This window comes from Oncorhynchus tshawytscha, unplaced genomic scaffold, assembly GCF_018296145.1.
Source record: "Oncorhynchus tshawytscha isolate Ot180627B unplaced genomic scaffold, Otsh_v2.0 Un_contig_388_pilon_pilon, whole genome shotgun sequence".
Lineage (NCBI taxonomy): Eukaryota > Metazoa > Chordata > Actinopteri > Salmoniformes > Salmonidae > Oncorhynchus > Oncorhynchus tshawytscha.
In genome coordinates this window covers 1,375,001-1,398,687 of record NW_024609827.1, presented here as the reverse complement: position 1 = coordinate 1,398,687, position 23,687 = coordinate 1,375,001, and the positions used below count along the sequence as shown (strand labels likewise).

The following is a 23,687-nucleotide window of genomic DNA, read 5'->3' as shown; positions in this document are numbered from 1 at the left end:
AGGGGGAGAAGGTGAATGGACGGTGAGATGGATGGACGGTAGAGGGGGAAGGGGGAGGTGATGAGGGGTGAGAAGGTGTAGATGGACGGTAGAGGGGTAGAGGGGACGGTGAAGTGAGATGGACGGTAGAGGGGGAAAAGGTGAGTGGGATGGACAATAGAGGGGGAGATGGAGGTGAAGTGAGATGGACGGTAGAGGGGGGAGAAGGTGAGGGGGAGAAGGAGAGATGGACGGTAGAGGGGGAGAAGGTGAAGTGGGATGGACGGTAGAGGGGAGATAGAGAAGGTGAAGTGGGATGGACGGTAGAGGGGTAGAGAAGGTGAAGGGGATGGATGGTAGAGGGGTAGAGAAGGTGAAGTGGGATGGATGGTAGAGGGGTAGAGATGGAGGTGAAGTGGGATGGACGGTGAGAGAGGGGTGAAGTGGGATGGACGGTAGAGGGGAGAAGGTGAAGTGGGGTGGAGGGAATAACTATCAAAATTATGAGAAGGTGAAGTGGGGTGGGGTGGAGGGGTGAAGTTTAATGAGATTCATTTGAGAGACGCAAGGCTAAAGAAAACAAGTGAAGTGGGGTGGAGGGGTGAAGTGGGGTGGAGGGGAGAAGGTGAAGAGGTGGGGTGGAGGGGAGAAGGTGAAGTGGGGTGGTAGGGGAGAAGGTGAAGTGGGGCTATGGAGATGTACATAAGGTTAGTTTTATGAAGGTAAGCATTATATTGTTAGCCTAAAACATTTTCTGGTGAAAAGATGGAGCCTAGGCCAAAACAGGTGGAAAACTCATAATGGAGGCACTAGGTGAAGTTTGGGGCATGGAGGGTGAGAAGGTGAAGTGAAGTGGGGTGGACGGTAGAGGGAGAGAGGTGAAGTGGGATGGACGGTAGAGGGGGATTTATTTTGAGGCAGAAATGGGGATGGGGAATGTTCGATTCATTTTTGATCGGAGAAGCACGCAAGGCTCGATCATTGAATGTGTCTGAAAACGTTACCAGCTGTCACATTTCACCATGTTACCATCTTGGCTCAAATTTGTGAATTTTGTTCGTTTATGAGTTGATCAACGCATAAAAGTTAGTAGTGGCACCGACCGCTGTCTTACATCAGATGGTGTCACTCCTACGCGAAGCTCGTCCATTTTTATGTCACCGCGCTCTCATAAAACTCTCCATGAAGTAGGCAGAATAACTATCAAAATTATGAAAAACTTTAACTGATTTAATAGTTTGCATTTGAGAGAAAGTAAAGAACTAAGTGGTGGCTATTACATGCACATTGTGTGCAAGGACATCTGTTCGGCAACACAGTGATTTGATGAGCAGCTTTGCTAACTGACATAGCTAACCATAGCCCAGCTCTCTTCAGGTCATTGACCAGGTCCCGCCGTGTAGTTCTGGGCTGATCCCTCACCTTCCTCATGATCATTGATGCCCCACGAGGTGAGATCTTACATGGAGCCCCAGACCGAGGGTGATTGACCGTCATCTTGAACTTCTTCCATTTCCCAGTCTAAAATTTTAGCCCTGATGTCCTTACACAGCTCTCTGGTCTTGGCCATTGTGGAGAGGTTGGAGTCTGTTTGATTGTGTGTGGACAGGTGTCTTTTATACAGGTAACGTGTTCAAACAGGTGCAGTTAATACAGGTAATGAGTGGAGAACAGGAGGGCTTCTTAAAGAAAAACTAACAGGTCTGTGAGAGCCGGAATTCTTACTGGTTGGTAGGTGATCAAATACTTATCATGCAATAAAATGCAAATTAATGACTTAAAAATCATACATTGTGATTATCTGGATTTTTGTTTTAGATTCCGTCTCTCACGGTTGAAGTGTACCTATGATACAAATTACAGACCTCTACATGCTTTGTAAGTAGGAAACACTGCCGATTTTGCAGGTTACCAAATACTTGTTCTCCACACTGCACTTAAGTATCAAAAGTAAATGTAATTGGTAAAATGTACTTAAGTATCAAAAGTATAAATCATTTCAAATTCCTTATATTAAGCAAACCAGGTGGCACCATTTAATTTTATTTACGGATAGCAAGGGGCACACTCACACACTTAGACATTAATTTACAAACAAAGCATTTGTGTTTGGTGAGTCCTCCAGTTTAGAGGCAGTAGATGACCAGGGATGTTCTCTAGACAAGTGGGTGAATTGGACCATTTTCCTGTCCTGCCAACCTTTCAAAATGTAACGAGTACTTTTAGGTGTCACGCAAAATGTATGGAGTGAAAAGTACAGTATTCTCTTTAGGAATGTAGTAGTAAAGTAAAAGTTTTCCAAAAATAAAAATAGTTAAGTACAGATGCCAAAAAGAGAGAACTTAAGCAGTACTTGACATGATGAAGTTCTTTACACCTTTGTTCAGTAGAGATAATTTCCACACTGCCATGTAGGGCTGCACGATATGGGCAGATAATCTAGGTCTTATTTTTGACTTGCGAATTAGAGCCAAACTTTTGGAATCATGGAAATAGAATGACTATTCTAATTCTATAGTTAGAATATAATAGTGGGCACTTTGAATACAGTGTTTGAGATGACGACGAGTTAAAATGCCAGGGAGGACTTATTGTGACAGGGTAGGAACTAAAGTGTTTCCTAGGGGACCCAATAAGCTTTGGCTACATTGCGTGTTTTCTCTTAGCTGCTTCATGTAGCTAACATATTCTTGCTTTGCATATTCCTCTGATTTAGAAGATACTGTTGCACAAACGACATGCTGATTTAGGTCTACACCATCACTGGTATTATCAGTGACTATGTTTGCTCTTGCTATGTTTGCTCTTACTCAGTACATTTATTTGCTATTATCATTAGCGGCTAACAAGATTTAGGGCAACTTGCTAAGAAAAGACAAACTAGCGGTTTGCTGATATATGAAATGCAAATGAATAGTATCATTATAGAATGCTAGTGGATTTATATTAAGAAGCAAAGTGAAAACAACATTGTTGTATGTGCTGCATTGACCATGCAGGCTGAATGCAAGTGTCTCGTGGTTGAGGAACATCAAATGCGCTCCTTAAGTGACAGGGAGCTTGGCTAGGTCTGTGTGGAAAGTTGTATGGCGAGAAAGAGCAGAGCGAGAGATGACTCTAGAGTAGCAAAGTAAACTATAAAAAATGACATTACACATGGCGTATCACATTTAACAAAACACAAATTCAAATACCGATACAGAAGGTAAGGTAAAAACCCAAATCGGTCCCTGCATCAATACATAGTAAATATATAGTAAAATACGGTATACCGCCCAGCCCGATATGCGACTGATACGAGACAGATCATTGGAGGCCTAATCGATGCGCTGTCTGACGAAAGACAATGGGCACCGACGTCATTATGATCATTATCTACAATACCACTTGCTTTCCATATTCACTGCAACTTGTCCTCAAAAAGATCCCTGAATAGGCCCTAGACTATATCCCATTTTGTAGCCATTTTGTCACACATACAGTATATACAGCATTTGGAATGTATTCAGACCCCTTGACTTTTTCCACATTGTTTGTTACAACCTTATTCTATAATGTATTAAATTATATATTTTTCCTCATCAATCTACACACAATACCCCATAATGACAAAGTGATAACAGGATTTTGAGCATTTTCTAAAAAATATAAAACATAACTTATTTACATAAGTATTCAGACCCTTTGTTATGAGACTTGAAATTGAGCTCAGGCGCATCCTGTTTCCATTCATCATCCTTGAGATGTTTCTACAACTTGATTGGAATCCACCTGTGGTAAATTCAATTGATTGGACATGATTTGGAAAGACCTGTGAGGTCCCACAGTTGACAGTGCATGTCAGAGCGAAAATCAACCCACGAGGTCGAAGGAATTGTCTTGTGGAACTCAGAGACGACAGGATTGTATCGAGGCATAGATCTGCTACCAACAAATTCCTGCAGCATTGAATGTCCCCAAGAACACAGTGGCCTCCATCATTCTTAAATGGAAGAAGTTTGGAATCACCAACACTCTTCCTAGAGCTGGCCGCCCGGCCAAGCTGAGCAGTCGTGGGAGAAGGGCCTTTATCAGCGAGGTGACCAAGAACCTGATGGAATCTAGTCAGGATTGAGGGAAAGATGAACTGAGCAAAGTACAGAGAGATCCTTGACAAAAACCTGCTCCAGAGCACTCAGGACCTCAGACTGGGGCACACAGCCAAGACAATGCAGGAGTGGCTTCGGGACAAGTCTCTGAATGTCCTTGAGTGGACCAGCCAGAACCTGGACCCGATCGAACATCTCTTGATGACCAGGAAATAGCTGTGCAGCGTCGTTCCCCAACCAACCTGACAGAGCTTGAGAGTATCTGCTGAGAAGAACCGGAGAAACTCCCCAAAAGCAGGTGTGCCAAGCTCATAGCGTCACACCCAAGAATACTTGAGGCTGTAATCGCTGCCAAAGGTGCTTCAACAAAGTACTGAGTGAAGGGTCTGAATACTTATGTAAATGTAATGATATATTTATGCATTTAAAAAATTTTTTTTGTTGTAATTATGGGGTATTGTGATGTCATTTTGGGGTATTGTGATTAGAGGTTGACCGATTTAATCGGAATGGCCGATTTTTGGCACCGATTTGGCCTCTTATTTTTTTTTTACACCTTTATTTAATCTTTATTTAACTGGTCAAGTCAGTTAAGAACACATTCTTATTTTCAATGACGGCCTAGGAACGCTGGGTTTACTGCCTCGTTCAGGGGCAGAACGACAGATTTTTACCTTGTCAGCTCAGGGATTCAATCTTGCAACCTTTCGGTTAACTAGTCCAACGCTCTAACCACCTGCCTCACAAGGAGCCTGACTGTTACGCGAATGCAGTAAGAAGCCAAGGTAAGTTGCTAGCTAGCATTAAACTTATCTTATAAAAAACAATCAATCAATCATAATCACTAGTTATAACTACACATGAATGATGATATTACTAGTTTGTCTAGCGTGTCCTGCGTTGCATATAATCGATGTGGTGCGCATTCGCGAAAAAGGACTGTCGTTGCTCCAACGTGTACCTAACCATAAACATCAATGCCTTTCTTAAAATCAATACACAGAAGTATTTATTTTTATACCTGCATATTTAGCTAAAAGAAATCCAGGTTAGCAGGCAATATTAACCAGGTGAAATTGTGTCACTTCGCTTGCATTCATTGCATGCAGAGTCAGGGTATATGCAACAGTTTGGGCCGCCTGGCTCATTGCGAACTAATTTGCCACAATTTTACGTAATTATGCCATAACATTGAAGGTTGTGCAATGTAATAGCAATATTTAGACTTAGGGATGCCATCCTTTAGATAAAATACGTAACGGTTCCGTATTTCACTGAAAGAATAAACGTTTTGTTTTCGAAATGATAGTTTCCGGATTCGACCATAATAATGACCTAAGGCTCGTATTTCTGTGTGTTGTGTTATGTTATAATTAAGTCTATGGTTTGATAGAGCAGTCTGACTGAGCAATGGTAGGCACCAGCAGGCTCGTAAGCATTCATTCAAACAGCACTTTCGTGCGTTTTGCCAGCAGCTCTTTGCAATGCTTCAAGCATTGCGCTGTTTATGACTTCAAGCCTATCAACTCCCGAGATTAGGCTCGTGTAACCGATGTGAAATGGCTAGCTAGTTAGCAGAGTGCGCGTTAATAGCGTTTCAAACGTCACTCGCTCTGAGACTTGGAGTGGTTGTTCCCCTTGCTCTGCATGGGTAACGCTGCTTCGAGGGTGGCTGTTGTCGATGTGTTCCTGGTTCGAGCCCAGGTAGGAGCGAGGAGCGAAACGGAGGCTATACTGTTACACTGGCAATACTAAAGTGCCTATAAGAACATCCAATAGTCAAAGGTTAATGAAATACAAATGGTATAGAGGGAAATAGTCCTATAATAACTACAACCTAAAACTTCTTACCTGGGAATATTAGACTCATGTTAAAAGGAACCACCAGCTTTCATATGTTCTCATGTTCTGAGCAAGGAACTTAAACGTTAGCTTTTTTACATGGCACATATTGTACTTTCACTTTCTTCTCCAACACTTTGTTTTTGCATTATTTAAACCAAATTGAACATGTTTCATTATTTATTTGAGACTAAATAGATTTTATTGATGTATTATATAACGTTAAAATAAGTGTTTATTCAGTATTGTTGTAATTGTCATTATTACAAAAAAAAAAATTGTCAGATTAATCGGTATCAGCTTTTTATGGTCCTCCAATAATCGGTATCGGTGTTGAAAAATCATAATCGTTCGACCTCTAATTGTGATGTCATTATGGGGTATTGTGTGTAGATTGATGAGGTGGAAAACATTTATTGAATCCATTTTAGAATAAGGCTGTAACGTATCAAAAAGTGGGAAAAGTCTAGGCGTCTGAATACTTCCCGAATGCGCTGTACACACACCACTATTGCAGTGCACTCTTCCAGCCCCACCACACACGCACACATTCACCCACACGGCTAACCGATCGCTGCAGCTGTACATAGTCCATCGGTAAATAGCCCACCCATTTTCACCTACCTCATCCCCATACTGTTTTTATTTATTTACTTTTCTGCTCTTTTGCACACCAATATCTCTACCTGTACATGACCATCTGATCATTTATCACTCCAGTGTTAATCTGCAAAATTGTAATTATTCGCCTACCTCCTCATGCCTTTTGCACACATTGTATATAGACTCCCCCCTTTGTTTTCTACTGTGTTATTGACTTGTTAATTGTTTATTCCATGTGTAACTCTGTGTTGTCTGCTCACACTGCTATGCTTTATCTTGGCCAGGTCGCAGTTGCAAATGAGAACTTGTTCTCAACTAGCCTACCTGGTTAAATAAAGGTGAAGTAAAATAAATAAAAATAAACGGCTGCTGCTGCTAACACAGGAGAGAACCTCGTACCCAAATACTCCAAAGCTCAAGCCCTATAGCTGGAGGGCACAGAGGGATTCTGTACCCTCTAGTCAATTAGTAACCCGGGCAGCAAGACCCTCCGCTCCCCTCTCCTTCCACCCAGTCAATCATTGACAGCAGACCCAATGGAAGCTCTCCCCTCCCCTCAGCTTCCAACCCAGTCAATCATTGACAGCAGACCCAATGGAGGCTCTCCTCTCCCCTCAGCTTCCACCCAGTCAATCATTGACAGACTTGATGCGAATTCTATTAGAAGGTATTGACAGGCCTCCGCCAAGTCTCTTACTCCTTGATCTCAACACACACACAGCTTTTCTCTCTCGATATGTAGCGACGCATCTCCTTCTATATATGAGTTTACATCCTGAATCTTTTGAATACACAATGTACCCTGGAAGTGTGACCATGTCCATGGTGGCTGTGTGGGTGTATGCGCTTGACAAGCTCTCAGGCAAAATGTCAAAGAGCTCCAGTGATGTGTGTGTGTGTGTGTGTGAGAGGCCCCGCCAATGCACGCCTCCCACCATCTCCCTCCTGCTGTAGAATCAGGTCAGCCTGACTGCCTCCGTCTAAATCGGTGTCTAAAAAAGGAGAGGAGGAAATAGGACAAGAGGGGGGGGGGATAAGGATTCAGAGCACCAAGGGTTGGGTTTGTTTTTCTAGGTCAGAGGTCAGTTATCTGGTGTGGTCGGGAGAAGTGATAAAGAGTGCCGAGTGTGTGGCTTATCACTGTGTTCTAACCAGTCCTGTATACACTCAGTGTATACAACCTATATGTCCCTGTGTTGTAGCCTAACCTGATTGTGTGTGTTTGCTAGTTAGTATATCTTGTACTCTGTGTTTGTTTATGTTTGTGTGAATGTATATTTTGGCCTCTCTTTCCTCTCTGCTTCTTATCTGATCTGTTTACATTGACTGGCAATGTGGTTTTGATAGGTTTACGTTGACTGACTACTGGCAATGTGGTTTTGATAGGTTTACGTTGACTGACTACTGGCAATGTGGTTTTGATCGGTTTACGTTGACTGACTACTGGCAATGTGGTTTTGATCGGTTTACGTTGACTGGGCAATTTTTTGACGTTGACTGACTACTGGCAATGTGGTTTTGATAGGTTTACGTTGACTGACTACTGGCAATGTGGTTTTGATAGGTTTACGTTGACTGACTACTGGCAATGTGGTTTTGATCGGTTTACGTTGACTGACTACTGGCAATGTGGTTTTGATCGGTTTACGTTGACTGACTACTGGCAATGTGGTTTTGATCGGTTTACGTTGACTGACTACTGGCAATGTGGTTTTGATAGGTTTACGTTGACTGACTACTGGCAATGTGGTTGTGATCGGTTTACGTTGACTGGCAATGTGGTTGTGATCGGTTTACGTTGACTGACTACTGGCAATGTGGTATCTTGCTGTTATTGTGAGACAGATCTGGGTTAAAGTAACATTTGAAGTCTTTGAGCCTACCAGATTGGTCAGTTTTGCGACTTTTTTGTTCCTCTATTGGTTCATTAAGCCAGGTAAGCTCAATCAAGCACAGATAAAATATTTCCAGTAATATTTGAACACAGGTCTGGAGATGAGAAATATCGTGTGGATGGGGGATCTTTCTGTCCAAGTGTGTGATTTTTGTGTGTGCGCTTGTGTACCTGCCCGGTTGTGTGTATGTCTGCCTGCCCGTGTGTGTGATTGTCTGGTCTCCTGGCCTGCTTTGGCAGCATACCGGCCTCCAGACCAGTCAGGTGTGTCCCTCTGACGCACCTCCTCTCTGGCAGTTCACTTGGGTATACACACACCATGTCACTTGTGGTGTGGAGTAAGCCAAGGTTCAGCAAACACACACACACACACACACACACACGTGATCCTTTGCCTTATTATGTATTAGTGCCTCAGTTGCCCTGGAAAATATTTTCTCATTAAAGGAAAGATTCACCCATTTTGAATGTTAGATTTGTTTTTGTGCATGAGTGATAATCTATCGATTCCTGCGTCATTTCACGTGTTTCTGAGCTATTGCCATTCGTTCGTGCAGGCAGAAATTTGGCCGGTATGACGTTGCACTGTGTTAGTCTCTCTCACTACACTGGAAGTTCATAGGAATATGACTTTTAGATGGTGAAAAAGTCTATCATATATGTCAGATTACAATACTGGCTGACGTTGACTTCTCTCGATTGAGCCATTGATCATATTTTTTTGCGGTATTCCTACCTTCGAGAAATGTGTAATTTGTCTGCCTCTTCAGTCCAGGGTGCAGTTGCATGGTGCAGTTGCATGGTGCCTACTTCACATGCTGTGATATTGACTTTGTTATTATTGTGTGTAGCTACGTTTGCTAGTCAGCCAGCCAGCCCATAGAGAAAGCGTTGCATTGTCGATTTGCTACCGTAACCATATTATAAGACAACATTAAACATTTGTTCACAACTATTCTGCCCTACCAAGCAAAAAGGCAGTAACTGCTCATTAAATACATGCTTAATCATGTACAAGTATCCTGCCTCGTATTGTGTTTTGGAGAGAATGGGGGTCATGTTAGCAGTAACTGTATAAAGTTACTATGAAACCAAGGTAAATAAAAGCTGTTTTTTTCAGTTCCACGCAATGAGCAGCTGCTGTCTTTTTTTTTGTTTGGTAGCGCAGTATTGTTCTCACATATTAGTGGTATTTCACAGTAAATTATAGGAATGAGTGGTTTTGGGTGGATTATCCCTTTCACTAAGCCCTGTCCTGGGGTGTGTCTGAAGCACCGTTACTGCTGGCTTAGCTGTATTTGGCCTCTAAGAAATACGTGTACGATTTTTGAATGTGCATCTAAAAGCCTTAGTTTGTAATGCATTGTAATCATAGCTCAGTGACGGCTCTCCATATACATGTCTAGGCCAGAACTATTTTACCGACCAGAATCACAAGCCACCGTACTACAGTGTTTCCCCTACCATTGTTCAAATAGGGCGGTGGGCCCTCCCAATAAGCTCTGCCCCCCTCATCTAAAATTATTTGACTTCAACATTTTGGATGTTGATTTGAGGCGTAATTGCACCCCGCCTGGAAAATAATCTAGGGGAACAGAGGATCATGTTCCTTAGGGGACGCAATTGCACATTGTTTATTTATTTAAATGTTTTGCAACGGAAAACCCAAAATGAGTGTTACTTATTACACAGTCCACTTAGTGTTAAGTCCCTTCCTGTTTCACTCTGTTTTTATCCGTTTGGTAAGTAATGAACACACGCCTGTATTCACCCAATACATGCTGCATGTTGATGTATGTACATGAGGTTAAGGATCACAACACTGCCCGGCGTCTCAAACGGAACCCTATACTTTTGACGAGGTGCTAAGTGAGACTCATCCACTATCATAGAACGCAGTGTGTCCTAGGGTGGACTGCTGCGGGCTTACAGTAACTAGGCTAGTAGGAGGGGGATGGAAACATCAATAAGGAAAAGTCAGCAATTCCCAGCTCTCTTAATTACGCTGCATTTTAATGGTGTAATGATCTCTCTCTCCCCCCTCCATCTTTCTCCCTTTCTCCTTCCTCTCCCTTTTTTTCATCTCACCCTCCATCCTTCTCCCTCTAGGTTGCGGTGGTGAAGATGAAAAACACGGAACGCGTGTACGCCATGAAGATCCTGAACAAGTGGGAGATGTTGAAGAGAGCCGAGGTAAGGATCATAATGGGACTGTAGAATCTACCATTTGACACAAAGACATAGAAGTTCTAGAGCGTACACTCCTGCTCAAGTCAAGGTTTGATGTTCTATAGGGATCATAATGGGACTGTAGAATCTACCATTTGACACAAAGACATAGAAGTTCTAGAGCGTACACTCCTGCTCAAGTCAAGGCTGGATGTTCAATTTCTATGCCGTAGAGAAGAACCATACCCGTCTACTGACTTTGCTGCCAAAAGAGTGCTCACGGCTTCATTTGCATGGTCGACAATGGTTGTTAGCCACGCTCACCCAGACGTGCACGATCACCTATCCACTCATGAGATTTCCTACGTACCTAAATACAGCAGAGACCAAATTCCCTGGTTACGCATAGTTCCAGAAACATTCCCGAAGTTCCAGAGTTTTTTAAAAGTAAAAAAAAATTAAAATCCCGGTTGGATGATTTATTCCCTGCTCCTGTTAACAAGAACGTTTTCCTCGCTTGTTGTTCCGGGAATCCTCCAACCTGTATTTCTAAAAAACCTGTGCAGTTAGTTTTCTTTTGTTGCAACCATTTTGAAGGGAAATGGGTTTCACGGTACCGCGGACTACCCTTAGAGTATTGGCTTTAGTATAATACTACTGCCCCTGAGTATAGTCCGCAACGCTGCCCCTAACCACTGACCCACGGTCACATATTAATTCATCCCTGAAATGCTTAAGGTTAGGATTGATCCTAAACAACTGATCCTAGACCTGTGATGAAGGGAATTGAGCTGAATCTATTCCTGGTCAGCCTCTGGACATATTGTGGTGTTGGGTGAATTTGCTCCTAGATGCTGATCCTTGGTCAGTTTTGCGTTTTCCCACACTAATGGTTAAGATTAGTATTGAGGGAGGGGAAGCTGATCCAAGATCAGCATATAGGGGAAATGTTTAGTTTACCGTACACCGGTATTCTAGCTGGAGAGTGGAGACTGACTGACTCAGGGCAGGGCAGGACGGCCATCTTCTTTTATTGTGCTGTTCTCTACCTCTTGACCTAGTTTTAGCCCAATGGGCTCTGACAGTGGCCTGAGGCCTGGCACGCCGCGTCGCCAGAGCTTTTGTCAGTAATGGTCAGTAATCCCCATCCCACAATCCCTCCAGTATGTGTGCAGCCTGGGCAATACAGAGGGGAGGTGTTTACGACTCTACTGTACACACAGCACTGCCTGCAGCATGGCATTCCAACCAGCAGCGGAGTTGGAAAACCGTCTTTAAAGATGGATAGACAGACGGACGGACAGCTAGACCAGCCAAACTCAACTGGCGGATCGCGGTCCGAGAGAAGGATCAATCCGGACCGGACAACATTGCATTTTGTTATATAAAAGCCAATGCATAATTTTTAGACAGCTTTTAAATAACCAACCGGGCGCAGCGGCCTCTAACTCTGCACCAATCACATTAATCCAAATATCCTCTGCGGAACCTTGGGACAAGCAGGCAGAAAGAAACAAAGATTTGACCGTGGTTTCAACTGTAAATATCACAGATAGGAGGAGCTTAGTTACCAGTATCTTTGTTAATATGGTTTGTTATTATTATTATTCTTTTAAAGTTGACTCTGAAAACTACGTTCAAAGACTAGTTAATGGAACAGTATTTATTAATCCTCCCCGTAATTAGCACTAAACCAATGTGCCTGATATGCAGGGTGTTCGTATCTCGTGAAAAGTGCCAATGTTAAGTGCCATTTTCACACCAGGTATAGTAAATTCAATCAGATGTATCCCCTGAACACTGATGTGAGAGCAAACAAGATTAACCAACTAAAATCCCAATATGCGAGGTCCACCAAAGTCCTTATCAATTCCCTGATAGCCCAACAACGTTAAATGGATTCTTCACTGAGGATGGATAGCCTGGGTTTTTGGGAAACACAAATTTCTGTAATTTCTCTCATGAAATCAAATCAAATTTTAGTGAAATGCTTACTTACAAACCCATAACCAACACTGCAGTTTAAAGAAAAATAAGTTATGTAAAAATAGAAAAGTAGCAAATAATTAAAGAGCAGCAGTAAAATAACAATAGCGAGGCTATATACAGGGGGTACCAGTACAGAGTCAATGTGGAGGCTATAAACAGGGGGTACCAGTACAGAGTCAATGTGGAGGCTATACACTGCCCACAGTACCAGTACAGAGTCAATGTGGATGCTATATACAGGGGGTACCAGTACAGAGTCAATGTGAGGGCTATATACAGGGGGTACCAGTACAGAGTCAATGTGGAGGCTATATACAGGGGGTACCGGTACAGAGTCAATGTGTGGGGGCACCAGTTAGTCGAGGTAATATGTAAATGTAGGGAGAGTTAAAGTGACTATGCATAGATAATAGAGTAGCAGCAGTGTAAAAGAGGGGGCATTAATGCAGGGCAAGGTCAAGAGTGACTGATACATGAATGTTGCACGGCCCACAGTGACTGATACATGGATGTTGCACGGCCCACAGTGACTGATACATGGATGTTGCACGGCCCACAGTGACTGATACATGGATGTTGCACGGCCCACAGTGACTGATACATGGATGTTGCACGGCCCACAGTGACTGATACATGGATGTTGCACGTCCCACAGTGACTGATACATGGATGTTGCACGGCCCACAGTGACTGATACATGGATGTTGCACGGCCCACAGTGACCGATACATGGATGTTGCACGGCCCACAGTGACCGATACATGGATGTTGCACGGCCCACACTGACTGATACATGGATGTTGCACGGCCCACAGTGACTGATACATGGATGTTGCACGGCCCACAGTGACCGATACATGGATGTTGCACGGCCCACACTGACTGATACATGGATGTTGCACGGCCCACAGTGACTGATACATGGATGTTGCACGGCCCACAGTGACCGATACATGGATGTTGCACGGCCCACAGTGACCGATACATGGATGTTGCACGGCCCACACTGACCGATGATGTTGCACGGCCCACACTGACTGATACATGGATGTTGCACGGCCCACAGTGACTGATACATGGATGTTGCACGGCCCACACTGACTGATACATGGATGTTGCACGGCCCACAGTGACTGATACATGGATGTTGCACGGCCCACACTGATGTTCTGGGCATTCAGATTATTATTTCTGTACACCTGTCCTTTGTTCTCAAGAAAATGTTATTTTATATAAATAATAATTCATGACCCATGTGTAGTTGTTCACAGTGCACTTTTTTCATAGACAATGCAACCACTTTTGTTCTTCAGCAATGTTGATGCAATGCTGCACATTCAAAATAAGTAGTAAATAATTAAAATTCTTAGTCTCATTTAATATATTTGAATGTACATTTTATATAACATGTTTCCTAAGTCGTAGACTGTTTGTTAAATACGCTGTACCACAGCGCCGATAAAGGACGAAATTCATCCGGACCTTTGCCACCGAGGAAATTTGTGTCACTGGACCTCTCAGATAGTAGTTGAGTACCCCTGGACTAGACTACTGTTACACACAGCACTGTATTCCAACCAGCAGCAGAGGACTGGACCTCTCAGATAGTAGTTGAGTGTTACATTCCAACCAGCAGCGGAGGACGAATGTTCAGTCTTTATTGATGAATAGCTAGATGGAGAGGTAAATAAATTGGTATTTAGATCGTGGATATACTGTCACAACAATCAGTTGTGTGAGTATGCCCATTTCCCAATAGGTTTTTTCGTTTTTGTAAATCTAGGGATTTTAGTAAGCATTTTTATTTTACCTTTTATTTAACTAGGCAAATCAGTTAAGAACAAATTCTTATTTTCAATGACGGCCTAGGAACAGTGTTCAGGGGCAGATTGACAGATTTGTACCTTGTCAGCTCGGGGATTTGAACTTGCAAACTTCCGGTTACTAGCCCAACGCTCTAACCACTAGGCTACCCTGCCGCCCCATCTGGACCTGTTCAAAGTTACTTTACAAAGGGGGGGGGGAATGTTTTAAAAAAGCTATTAAACATAACTTTACCTTTTTTTTGTTTTATTTGCTGTGGAACAGAAAAGGTAGAAACACCAGGGTTGTGTTCTAGAGGTCGACCTATTATGATATCAAAACCAACTGTCAGAGCAGCTCACAGATTACTGCACCTATAATTTAGCCCAAACAACTACCTCTTTCCCTACTGTATTTATTTAATTTATTTATTTTGCTCCTTTGCATCCCATTATTTTTATTTCTACTTTGCACATTCTTCCACTGCAAATCTACCATTCCAGTGTTTTACTTGCTATATTGTATTTACTTTGCCACCATGGCCTTTTTTTTGCCTTTACCTCCCTTATCTCACCTCATTTGCTCACATCGTATATAGACTTGTTTATACTGTATTATTGACTGTATGTTTGTTTTACTCCATGTGTAACTCTGTGTCGTTGTATGTGTCGAACTGCTTTGCTTTATCTTGGCCAGGTCGCAATTGTAAATGAGAACTTCTTCTCAACTTGCCTACCTGGTTAAATAAAGGTGAAATCAAAAATAAAATTTTAAAAATTCAACGCCGATACCGATTATTGGAGGACCAAAAAAGCCGATGCCGATTTAAAACAATAATAAAAAAATAAATAGAAAATATATTTTTATATATAAAAAAATGCATTTGTAATAATGACAATTGCAACAATACTGAATTAACACTTATTTTAACTTAATATAATACATCAATAAAATCTATTTAGCCTCAAGTAGATAATGAAACATGTTCAATTTGGTTTAAATAATGCAAAAACAAAGTGTTGGAGAAGAAAGTAAAAGTGCAATATGTGCCATGTAAAAAAGCTAACGTTTAAGTTCCTTGCTCAGAACATGAGAACATATGAAAGCTGGTGGTTTCTTTTAACATGAGTCTTTAATATTCCCAGGTAAGAAGTTTTAGATTGTAGTTATTATAGGACTATTTCCCTCTATACCATTTGTATTTCATTAACCTTTGACTATTGGATGTTCTTACAGGCACTTTAGTATTGCCAGTGTAACAGTAAAGCTTCCGTCCCTCTCCTTGCTCCTCCCTGGGATCAAACCAGCAACACATCGACAACAGCCACCACTTCAAAGCAGCGTTACCCATGCAGAGCAAGGGGAACAACCACCCCAAGGCTCAGAGCGAGGGAAGTTTGAAACGCTATTAGCGCGCGCTAACTAGCCAGCCATTTCACTTCGGTTACACCAGCCTCATCTCGGAAGTTGATAGGTTTGAAGTCATAAACAGCGCAATGCTTGACGCACAACGATGAGCTGCTGGCAAAACGCACTAAAGTGCTGTTTGAATTAATGTTTACGCGCCTGCTTCTGCCTACCACCGCTCAGTCAGATACTTAGATACTTGTATGCTTGTATGCTCAGTCAGATTATATGCAACACAGGACATGCTAGATAATATCTAGTAATATCATCAACCATGTGTAGTTAACTAGTGACTATGATTGATTGTTTTTTTATAAGATAAGTTTAATGCTAGCTAGCAACTTACCTTGGCTTACTGCATTTGCATAACAGGCAGTCTCCTTGTGGAGTGCAACGAGAGAGAGGCAGGTCGTTATTGCGTTGGACTAGTTAACTCTAAGGTTGCAAGATTTGATCCCCTGAGCTGACAAGGTGAAAATCTGTCTTTCTGCCCCTGGACAAGGCAGATAACCCACCGTTCCTAGGCTGTCATTGAAAATAAGAATGTGTTCTTAACTGACTTGCCTAGTTAAAGCTAAATTAAGGGTGTAAAAAATAATTATAATAAAAATTTGCGCCCAAAAATACAGATTTCCGATTGTTATGAAAACCTGAAATCGTCCCTAATTAATCGGTCGACCTCTAGTGTGTTGAGTTGTTTGGAATCCACCTGTGGTAAATTAAATTGATTGGACATGATTTGGAAAGGCACACGCCTGTCTATATAAGGTCCCACAGTTGACAGTGCATGTCAGAGCAAAAACCAAGCTATGAGGTCGAAGGAATTCTCCGTAGAGCTCAGAGACAAGATTGTGTCGAGGCCCAGATCTAGGGAAGGGTGCCAATAAATGTCTGCAGCATTGAAAGTCCCCAAGAACACAGTGGCCTCCATAATTCTAAAATGGAAGATGTTTGGAACCACCAAGACTCTTCCTAGAGCTAGCCGCCAGGCCAAACGACGTAATCGGGGGAGAAGGGCCTTGGTCAGTGACTTCACCAACTTCACCAAACCCGATGGTCAGCCTGACAGAGCTCCGGAGCTCCTCTGTGGAGATGTTTGTCATTCTGGAAGGTTCTCCCATCTCTGCAGCACTCCACCAATCAGGCCTTTATGATAGTGGCCAGACAGAAGCCACTCTCCAATAAAAGACACATGACAGCCTGCTTGGAGTGAGAAATGAGAAACAAAATTATCTGGTCTGATGAAACCAAGATTGAATTCTTTGACCTGAATGCCAAGCTTCACGTCTGGAAGAACCCTGGCACCATCCCTACCGTAAAGCTTAGTGGTGGCAGGATCATGCTCTGGGGATGTTTTTCAGCCACAGGAACTGAGAGACCTGTCAGGATTGAGGGAAAGATGAATGGAGCAAAGTACAAAGAGATCCTTGATGAAAACCTGCTCCAAAGAGCTCAGGAACTCAGACTGGGGCGAAGGTTCACCTTTCAACATGACAACGACCATAAGCACACAGCCAAGACACCGCAGGAGTGGCTTCGGGACAAGTTTTCATGTCCTTGAGGGCCCAGCTAGAGCCCGGACTTGAAGCTGATCCCCTTCCAACCTGATGGAGCTTGAGATGATCTGCAGAGAAGAATTGGTGAAATGCCCAAAATACAGGTGTGCCAAGCTTGTAGCGTTATAGCCAAGAAGACTCAAGGCTGTAATTGCTGCCAAAGGTGCTTCAAAGAAGTACTGAGTAAAGTGTCTGACTAAATGTGATATTTCAGTTATATTTGAATAAATCTGTGAAATGTGACCTATTTTTGCCTTGTCATTATGGGGTGTGGATTGATGTGGGGAAAAGAACAAATACATTTTAGCATAAGGCTGTTACGCAACGAAGTGTAGAAAAAGTCCAGGGGTCTGAATACTCTCCGAAATGCACTGTAAGTAACCTTGTACGATCATTGGCTTGTGCGAGCTGGAATGGCTCTCGTTTCTGTAGCGGGAGGCAGCTTGATGTACAAGTACACCTCCTGGACCTTCCCTCCCAAATTTATCTCCTTAACGCTGAGTGCCAAGCAGAGACTCATCGGGTGCTGTTTTTACAGTCTTTGATCCCCGGGACGAGTCATACCAAACTCTCAACCGCCCATACTTAAACCACAAGGCCACTGAGTTCTTAGTTTAGGTAGTACCTTCCTGTAAAATGTCAAAATAACGTTTGCCGCAACTTTTGCTTTATGTTGGCATTTAACGTAAATTATTTGGTGAAGTATTTTGATAATATGGACTAAATTGACAGAGTAAGGAATTATAAATGCTGAGTCTTTTTTTAGACACATTCCAAGTAGGGTTGCAACATTTCCAAAGGCTTTCCCAACGTTCCGGAAGCTTTCCCAACGTTCCGGAAGCTTTCCCAAAGTTTCCAGGTTTTTCAGAAATACTGGTTGGAGGATTACTGAAATCAGTTGGGAGTAGCAAACAGCAACATACCGCTAGTCCAGTTTTCCCACATGACATCAGTCTTGTCATCTAATAGGGGAGGTTGAGTGAGAGGTTGCGAGCAGGGAGGGAGTCTTGTCATCTAATAGGGAGCGTGAGGGAGAGGTTGCGAGCAGGGAGGGAGTCTTGTCATCTAATAGGGAGCGTGAGTGAGAGGTTGCGAGCAGGGAGGAGGAGGGGGGGGGGTGCTGGCTGGCTATGAATGATGGTTTGTATGCCAGGGACAGACTACTGGAGTGAGATTAAGGGTACGGCAGACTTAGTGACTGAGAGGAGGGTCAAAGATGTGGTTTTTGGTGATTTATCAAGAATTCTAAGTTCAATCTGACCTGAATGAAATTGGCATTTTTAAAAGTGTTTTTTTTACTGAGTGTGTGTGTGGGAGTTTGTTATAGTTGATACCATTGTTTGCCCCTCAGACGGCGTGTTTCCGCGAGGAGAGGAATGTTCTGGTGAATGGAGACTGCCAGTGGATCACCACCCTACACTATGCCTTCCAGGACGACAACTTCCTGGTAACAGCTTCACACGCACACACACTTGTGTATACTCTGTGTCCGGGTGTGTGTACACAGTATAACCCACAGTATAACCCTGTCTCTGCAGTACCTGGTGATGGACTACTATGTGGGCGGTGACCTCTTGACCCTGCTCAGTAAGTTTGAGGACCGTCTCCCAGAGGACATGTCCAAGTTCTATGTGGCAGAGATGGTGCTGGCCATCCACTCTATACACCAACAACACTATGTCCACAGGTAAGTGTGGGTGAGTGGGAACTCATCCTGCACAACCTAATTGACAAAGGCAGAGTCTTCTCATGCTTTGTTGATTTCAGAAAAGCTTTCGATTCATTTTGGCATGAGGGTCTGCTATACAAATTGATGGAAAGTTATATTGGGGGGAAAACATACAACATTTATATAATCCATGTACACAACAAGTGTGAGGCTAAAATTGGCAAAAACACATTTCTTTCCACAGGGCCAGGGGGGTGAGACAGGGATGCAGCTTAAGCCCCACCCTCTTCAACATATACAGTTGAAGTCGGAAGTTTACATACACTTAGGTTGGCGTCTTTAAAACTAATTTTTCAACCACTCCACAAATTTCTTGTTAACAAACTATAGTTTAGGCATGTTGGTTAGGACATCTACTTTGTGCATGACACAAGTAATTTTTCAGGAATTGTTTACATACCCTAAGTTGACTGTGCCTTTAAACAGCTTGGAGAATTCCAGAAAAATATGTCATGGCTTTAGAAGCTTCTGATAGGCTAATTGACATCATTTGAGTCAATTGGAGGTGTACCTGTGGATGTATTTCAAGGCCTACCTTCCAACTCATTGCCTCTTTGCTTGACATCATGGGAAAATTAAAAGAAATTAGTAAAGACCTCAGAAAAAATGATAGACCTTGACACCATGGGACCACGTAGCCGTCATACCGCTCAAGAAGGAGACGCTTTCTGTCTCCTAGAGATGAATGTACTTTGGTGCAAAAAGTGCAAATCAATCCCAGAACAGCAGCAAAGGACCTTGTGAAGATGCTGGAGGAAACAGGTACAAAAGTATCTATATCCACTGTAAAACTAGTCCTATATCGACATAACCTGAAAGGCCGCTCAGCAAGGAAGAAGCCACTGCTCCAAAACCGCTTGCAACTGCACATGGGGACATAATCTTACTTTTTGGACCAAATGTCCTCTGGTCTGATGAAACAAAAATAGAACTGTTTGGCCATAGTGAACATCAATATGTTTGGAGGAAAAAGGGGGACGCTTGCAAGGCGAAGAACACCATCCCAACCGTGAAGCACGGGGGTGGCAGCATCATGTTGTGGGGGTGCTTTGCTGTAGGAGGGACTGGTGCACTTCACAAAATAGATGGAATCATGAGGTAGGACAATTATGTGGATATATTAAAGCAACATCTCAAGGCATCAGTCAGGAAGTTAATGCTTGGTCGGCAAATGGGTCTTCAAAATGGACAATGACCCCAAGCATACTTCCAAAGTTGTGGCAAAATGGCTTAAGGACAACAATGGTAATGGAGTGGCCATCACAAATCCCTGACCTCAATCCTATAGAACATTTGTGGGCAGAACTGAAAAAGCGTGTGCGAGCTTGGAGGCCTACAAACCTGACTCAGAGAGAGCTCCTCGTTCTAACATCTCTTAATCTCTTCTCTTATTGACCCTGAACTTAGTCGAGCAGCTGACCAATTACGCAAGACTAGTTCTGGGTTAACCGTGATTGGTGTGTCTGACTGATCTATAGTAGGCAGGTCTTGCTCTGAGTGTGTGAAGGTGTGCGTAAAGAGAGAGAGAGGGGGGGGGTGTGTGTGGGTGTGTGTGTGTGTGTGTGTGTGTGTGGAGAGGTGGTTGTGTGTGTGGAGAGGAGAGGTAGGTGTGTGGGTAGGTGTGGGTAGGTGTGGGTGTGTGTGGGTAGGTGTGTGTGTGTGGGGGGGTGGTGGGTGTGGGGGTAGGGGTGTGTGTGGGTAGGTGTGTGTGGGGTAGGTGTGTGTGTGTGTGGGTGGTGTGTGTGTGGGTAGGTGTGTGTGTGGGTAGGTGTGTGGGTGGGTGTGGGTGTGTGTGGTGTGGGTGGGTGTGTGGGTGGGTAGGTGTGGGTGGGTGTGGGGGGTGGGTGTGTGGGGTGGGTGTGTGTGGGTAGGTGTGTGTGTGTGGGTAGGTGTGTGTGGGTAGGTGTGTGTGGGGTAGGTGTGTGTGGGTAGGTGTGTGTGTGGGTAGGTGTGTGTGTGGGTAGGTGTGTGTGTGGGTAGGTGTGTGTGTGTGTGTGGGTAGGTGTGTGTGTGGGTAGGTGTGTGTGTGGGTAGGTGTGTGTGGGTAGGAGTGTAGGTGTGTGTGGGTAGGTGTGTGTGTGGGTAGGTGTGTGTGTGTGTGGGGTAGGTGTGTGTGTGGGTAGGTGTGTGTGTGTGTGTGTGGGGTAGGTGTGTGTGTGTGTGTGTGGGTAGGTTGTGTGTGTGTGTGTGTGTGTGGAGAGGTGGGTAGGTGTGTGGAGAGGTGGGTAGGTGTGTGTGTGTGTGTGTGTGTGGAGAGGTGGGTAGGTGTGTGTGTGGAGAGGTGGGTAGGTGTGTTTGGCAGGGACCTGTGAGAGAGGGAGGAGCAGCAGCTAACAGCAGCTAAGCTAGCAAACCCCCCAAAAAGTTGGTCTTTCTCTCCTGTTCTACTAGTTTTCAACTTTCTTTCGTTGTCCAGAAGTCATAGGCATCCCATCCTAATCCTATTAGCAACCCGTCCTCGTCGCGTCGGCAACCCGTCCTCGTCGCGTCGGCAACCCGTCCTCGTCGCGTCGGCAACCCGTCCTCGTCGCGTCGGCAACCCGTCCTCGTCGCGTCGGCGACCAGCCCTCCTCCATTTGATTTAGGATCAAACCCAGTACTTGATTCTTCACTACATTGCTAGATATAATTTATGGCTCTAGGTTTCAGGAAATGTCAAAATGTCTAAATGCTCCTGAGCATGCTCCCCCCCTCAACCTTAGGCCTACATCAACACCACCTTGTCAGAAAATCCCAAGGAGAGCCCTGATTGTACATTTATACCGAATGGAAAATATAAACACAACATCAAACAATTTTGAAGATTTACAGTTCATGTAAGGAAATCGGTTAATTGAAATAAATTAGGCCCTAATCTAAGACTGGGCAGGGGTACAGCCAAGGGTGGGCTTGGGAGAGCATAGGCCCACCCACTTGGGAGCCACCCCGACCAGCCAATTAGAATAAGTCCCCCAACCCCCCCCCCAAATGGCTTTATTACAGACAAATACTCCTCAGCAAACTGCACATTTAAAGTGGCCTTTTGCTGTCCCCAGCACAAAGTGCACCTGTGTAAGGATCATGCCGTTTAATCAGCCGTTTTGATATGCCAAACCTGTTAGGATGGACAAAGGATAACATGCTACTAACAGAGATGTAAGCACATTTGTGCAACAACATTTAACAGAAATATTTATTTCAGCTCATGAAACATGGGACCGGCACTTTCCATTTCGTTTAATATTTTTTGTTCAGTGTAAATTTATTTGTAGTTATCTACTGAGGAGCAGGAAATTACCAAGTATACACACGTCTGTAACCTACCGATAATACTGAGCCAGTCTTCTACCAACATTGTTATTAGCCTAAAACATTTGCATATGATTTGGGTAGTGTGGGTGCTGTCGCTGTGCTGAAGTGATACTCATAAAAATTCTTCAAGGTTGGCAGGTTTGGTGTGTGTGTTAGGGAGTCTCTCCCCACGTCACTGACCCTGTACCCAGATGACTGACCAGCCAGCCTTGTGTGGATGTGGGATATGGAGTGGCCTCTTCCTGGCAGCAATGCCCCCTGGGAAACGGAGTCCTGGCCAGCAATCCTGCCTGTTTCCTGTCTGCTCGAGCCACAGTCCAGGACTGCTCTCCCATTCTCTAGTACCTTTCTCCCCGAAGTGTTCACTTGTTCCCTCCCCCTCGTGGATTTAATAGGGAAAGGAAGGACTTATTTGATGAATGCGGTGGACAACTCCCTCTAAGCCCCCATGCTTACAGCAATCTAATGCTTTGGAATCCTTGAGAAGGAATGGAACAGAGAGAGAATTGGACCGCAGCCAGAGGACGGAAGAGTCTGGTACCATTTTGACCTACAGTTCCTTTCCCTCAGTTCCTTTCCCTCAGTGCCTACCCCATCTGAATGGAATGGATCAGGTGTAATGGGCAACAATGTGGCTGAAAGTGTAAGTCAGCGACTGTCACAGCAAATAAACGTTTTAATTTCATCAACATTGTCAAGTAGAAGTATATTAGGGTTATAATATTTTAGAGAACAATCTAATGATTCATTACGTTTTGACTTTCATTTCGGAGCACCTTCTTGAATTGTCCTGTTTTTCTCCACATTGTACAGCAGGGGGTGATGGCAGGGGGTGATGGCATCCTTATGGCATCCTTTCAGATTTGGGAATACTGGACAGGGGGCTAGGGAAGGGGCTAGGAGCTGAAATGGAACAGGGCCTTCTGAGATGCACTGTAGCGAAATAGTGGGGAGACTGAGGGAGAGAGACAAGATGAATCAACTGAGAGAGATGGAGGGTGGGATAGAAGAGAATTGATGAGAGAGATGGAGTGTGAACTAGAGAGAAGGAGCAACAGAACGAAAGAGTTGGGAAGCCTACTTTCTCTCTGAGACACACGTACTCTGACACACAAACACACACACTGACAGTGTTTATAGTCTGGTTGTACTCAAGCCCAGTGCCTAACAAAACACAGAGAGACAAGTCTATATATCAAAACAGCCTTGCGGCCCTGTTCCAATGTTTTGAATACAGCTTTCTATCTTTCTTTACTTCCTTCCTTGAAGTTAACACTGATCTGTATATGTTTGGAATGGTTTCCATCCTATTGCTGTCTCAGAAATAGCTGATCGGT

General features: G+C 43.7%; 1 protein-coding gene across 3 annotated transcripts in view; it reads left to right on the top strand.

Annotated features, from left to right (window-relative positions):
- LOC112249825 (serine/threonine-protein kinase MRCK beta-like) overlaps positions 1-23,687 on the top strand; it is a 124,192-nt gene that overhangs the window by 31,493 nt on the left and 69,012 nt on the right. For all 3 annotated transcript variants that reach the window (XM_042319168.1, XM_042319167.1, XM_042319169.1), the window contains exons 3-5: positions 10,516-10,599; positions 18,682-18,777; positions 18,869-19,017. In XM_042319168.1, coding sequence (XP_042175102.1) covers positions 10,516-10,599; positions 18,682-18,777; positions 18,869-19,017 — 329 coding nt within the window. The remainder of the gene's footprint in view (positions 1-10,515; positions 10,600-18,681; positions 18,778-18,868; positions 19,018-23,687) is intronic.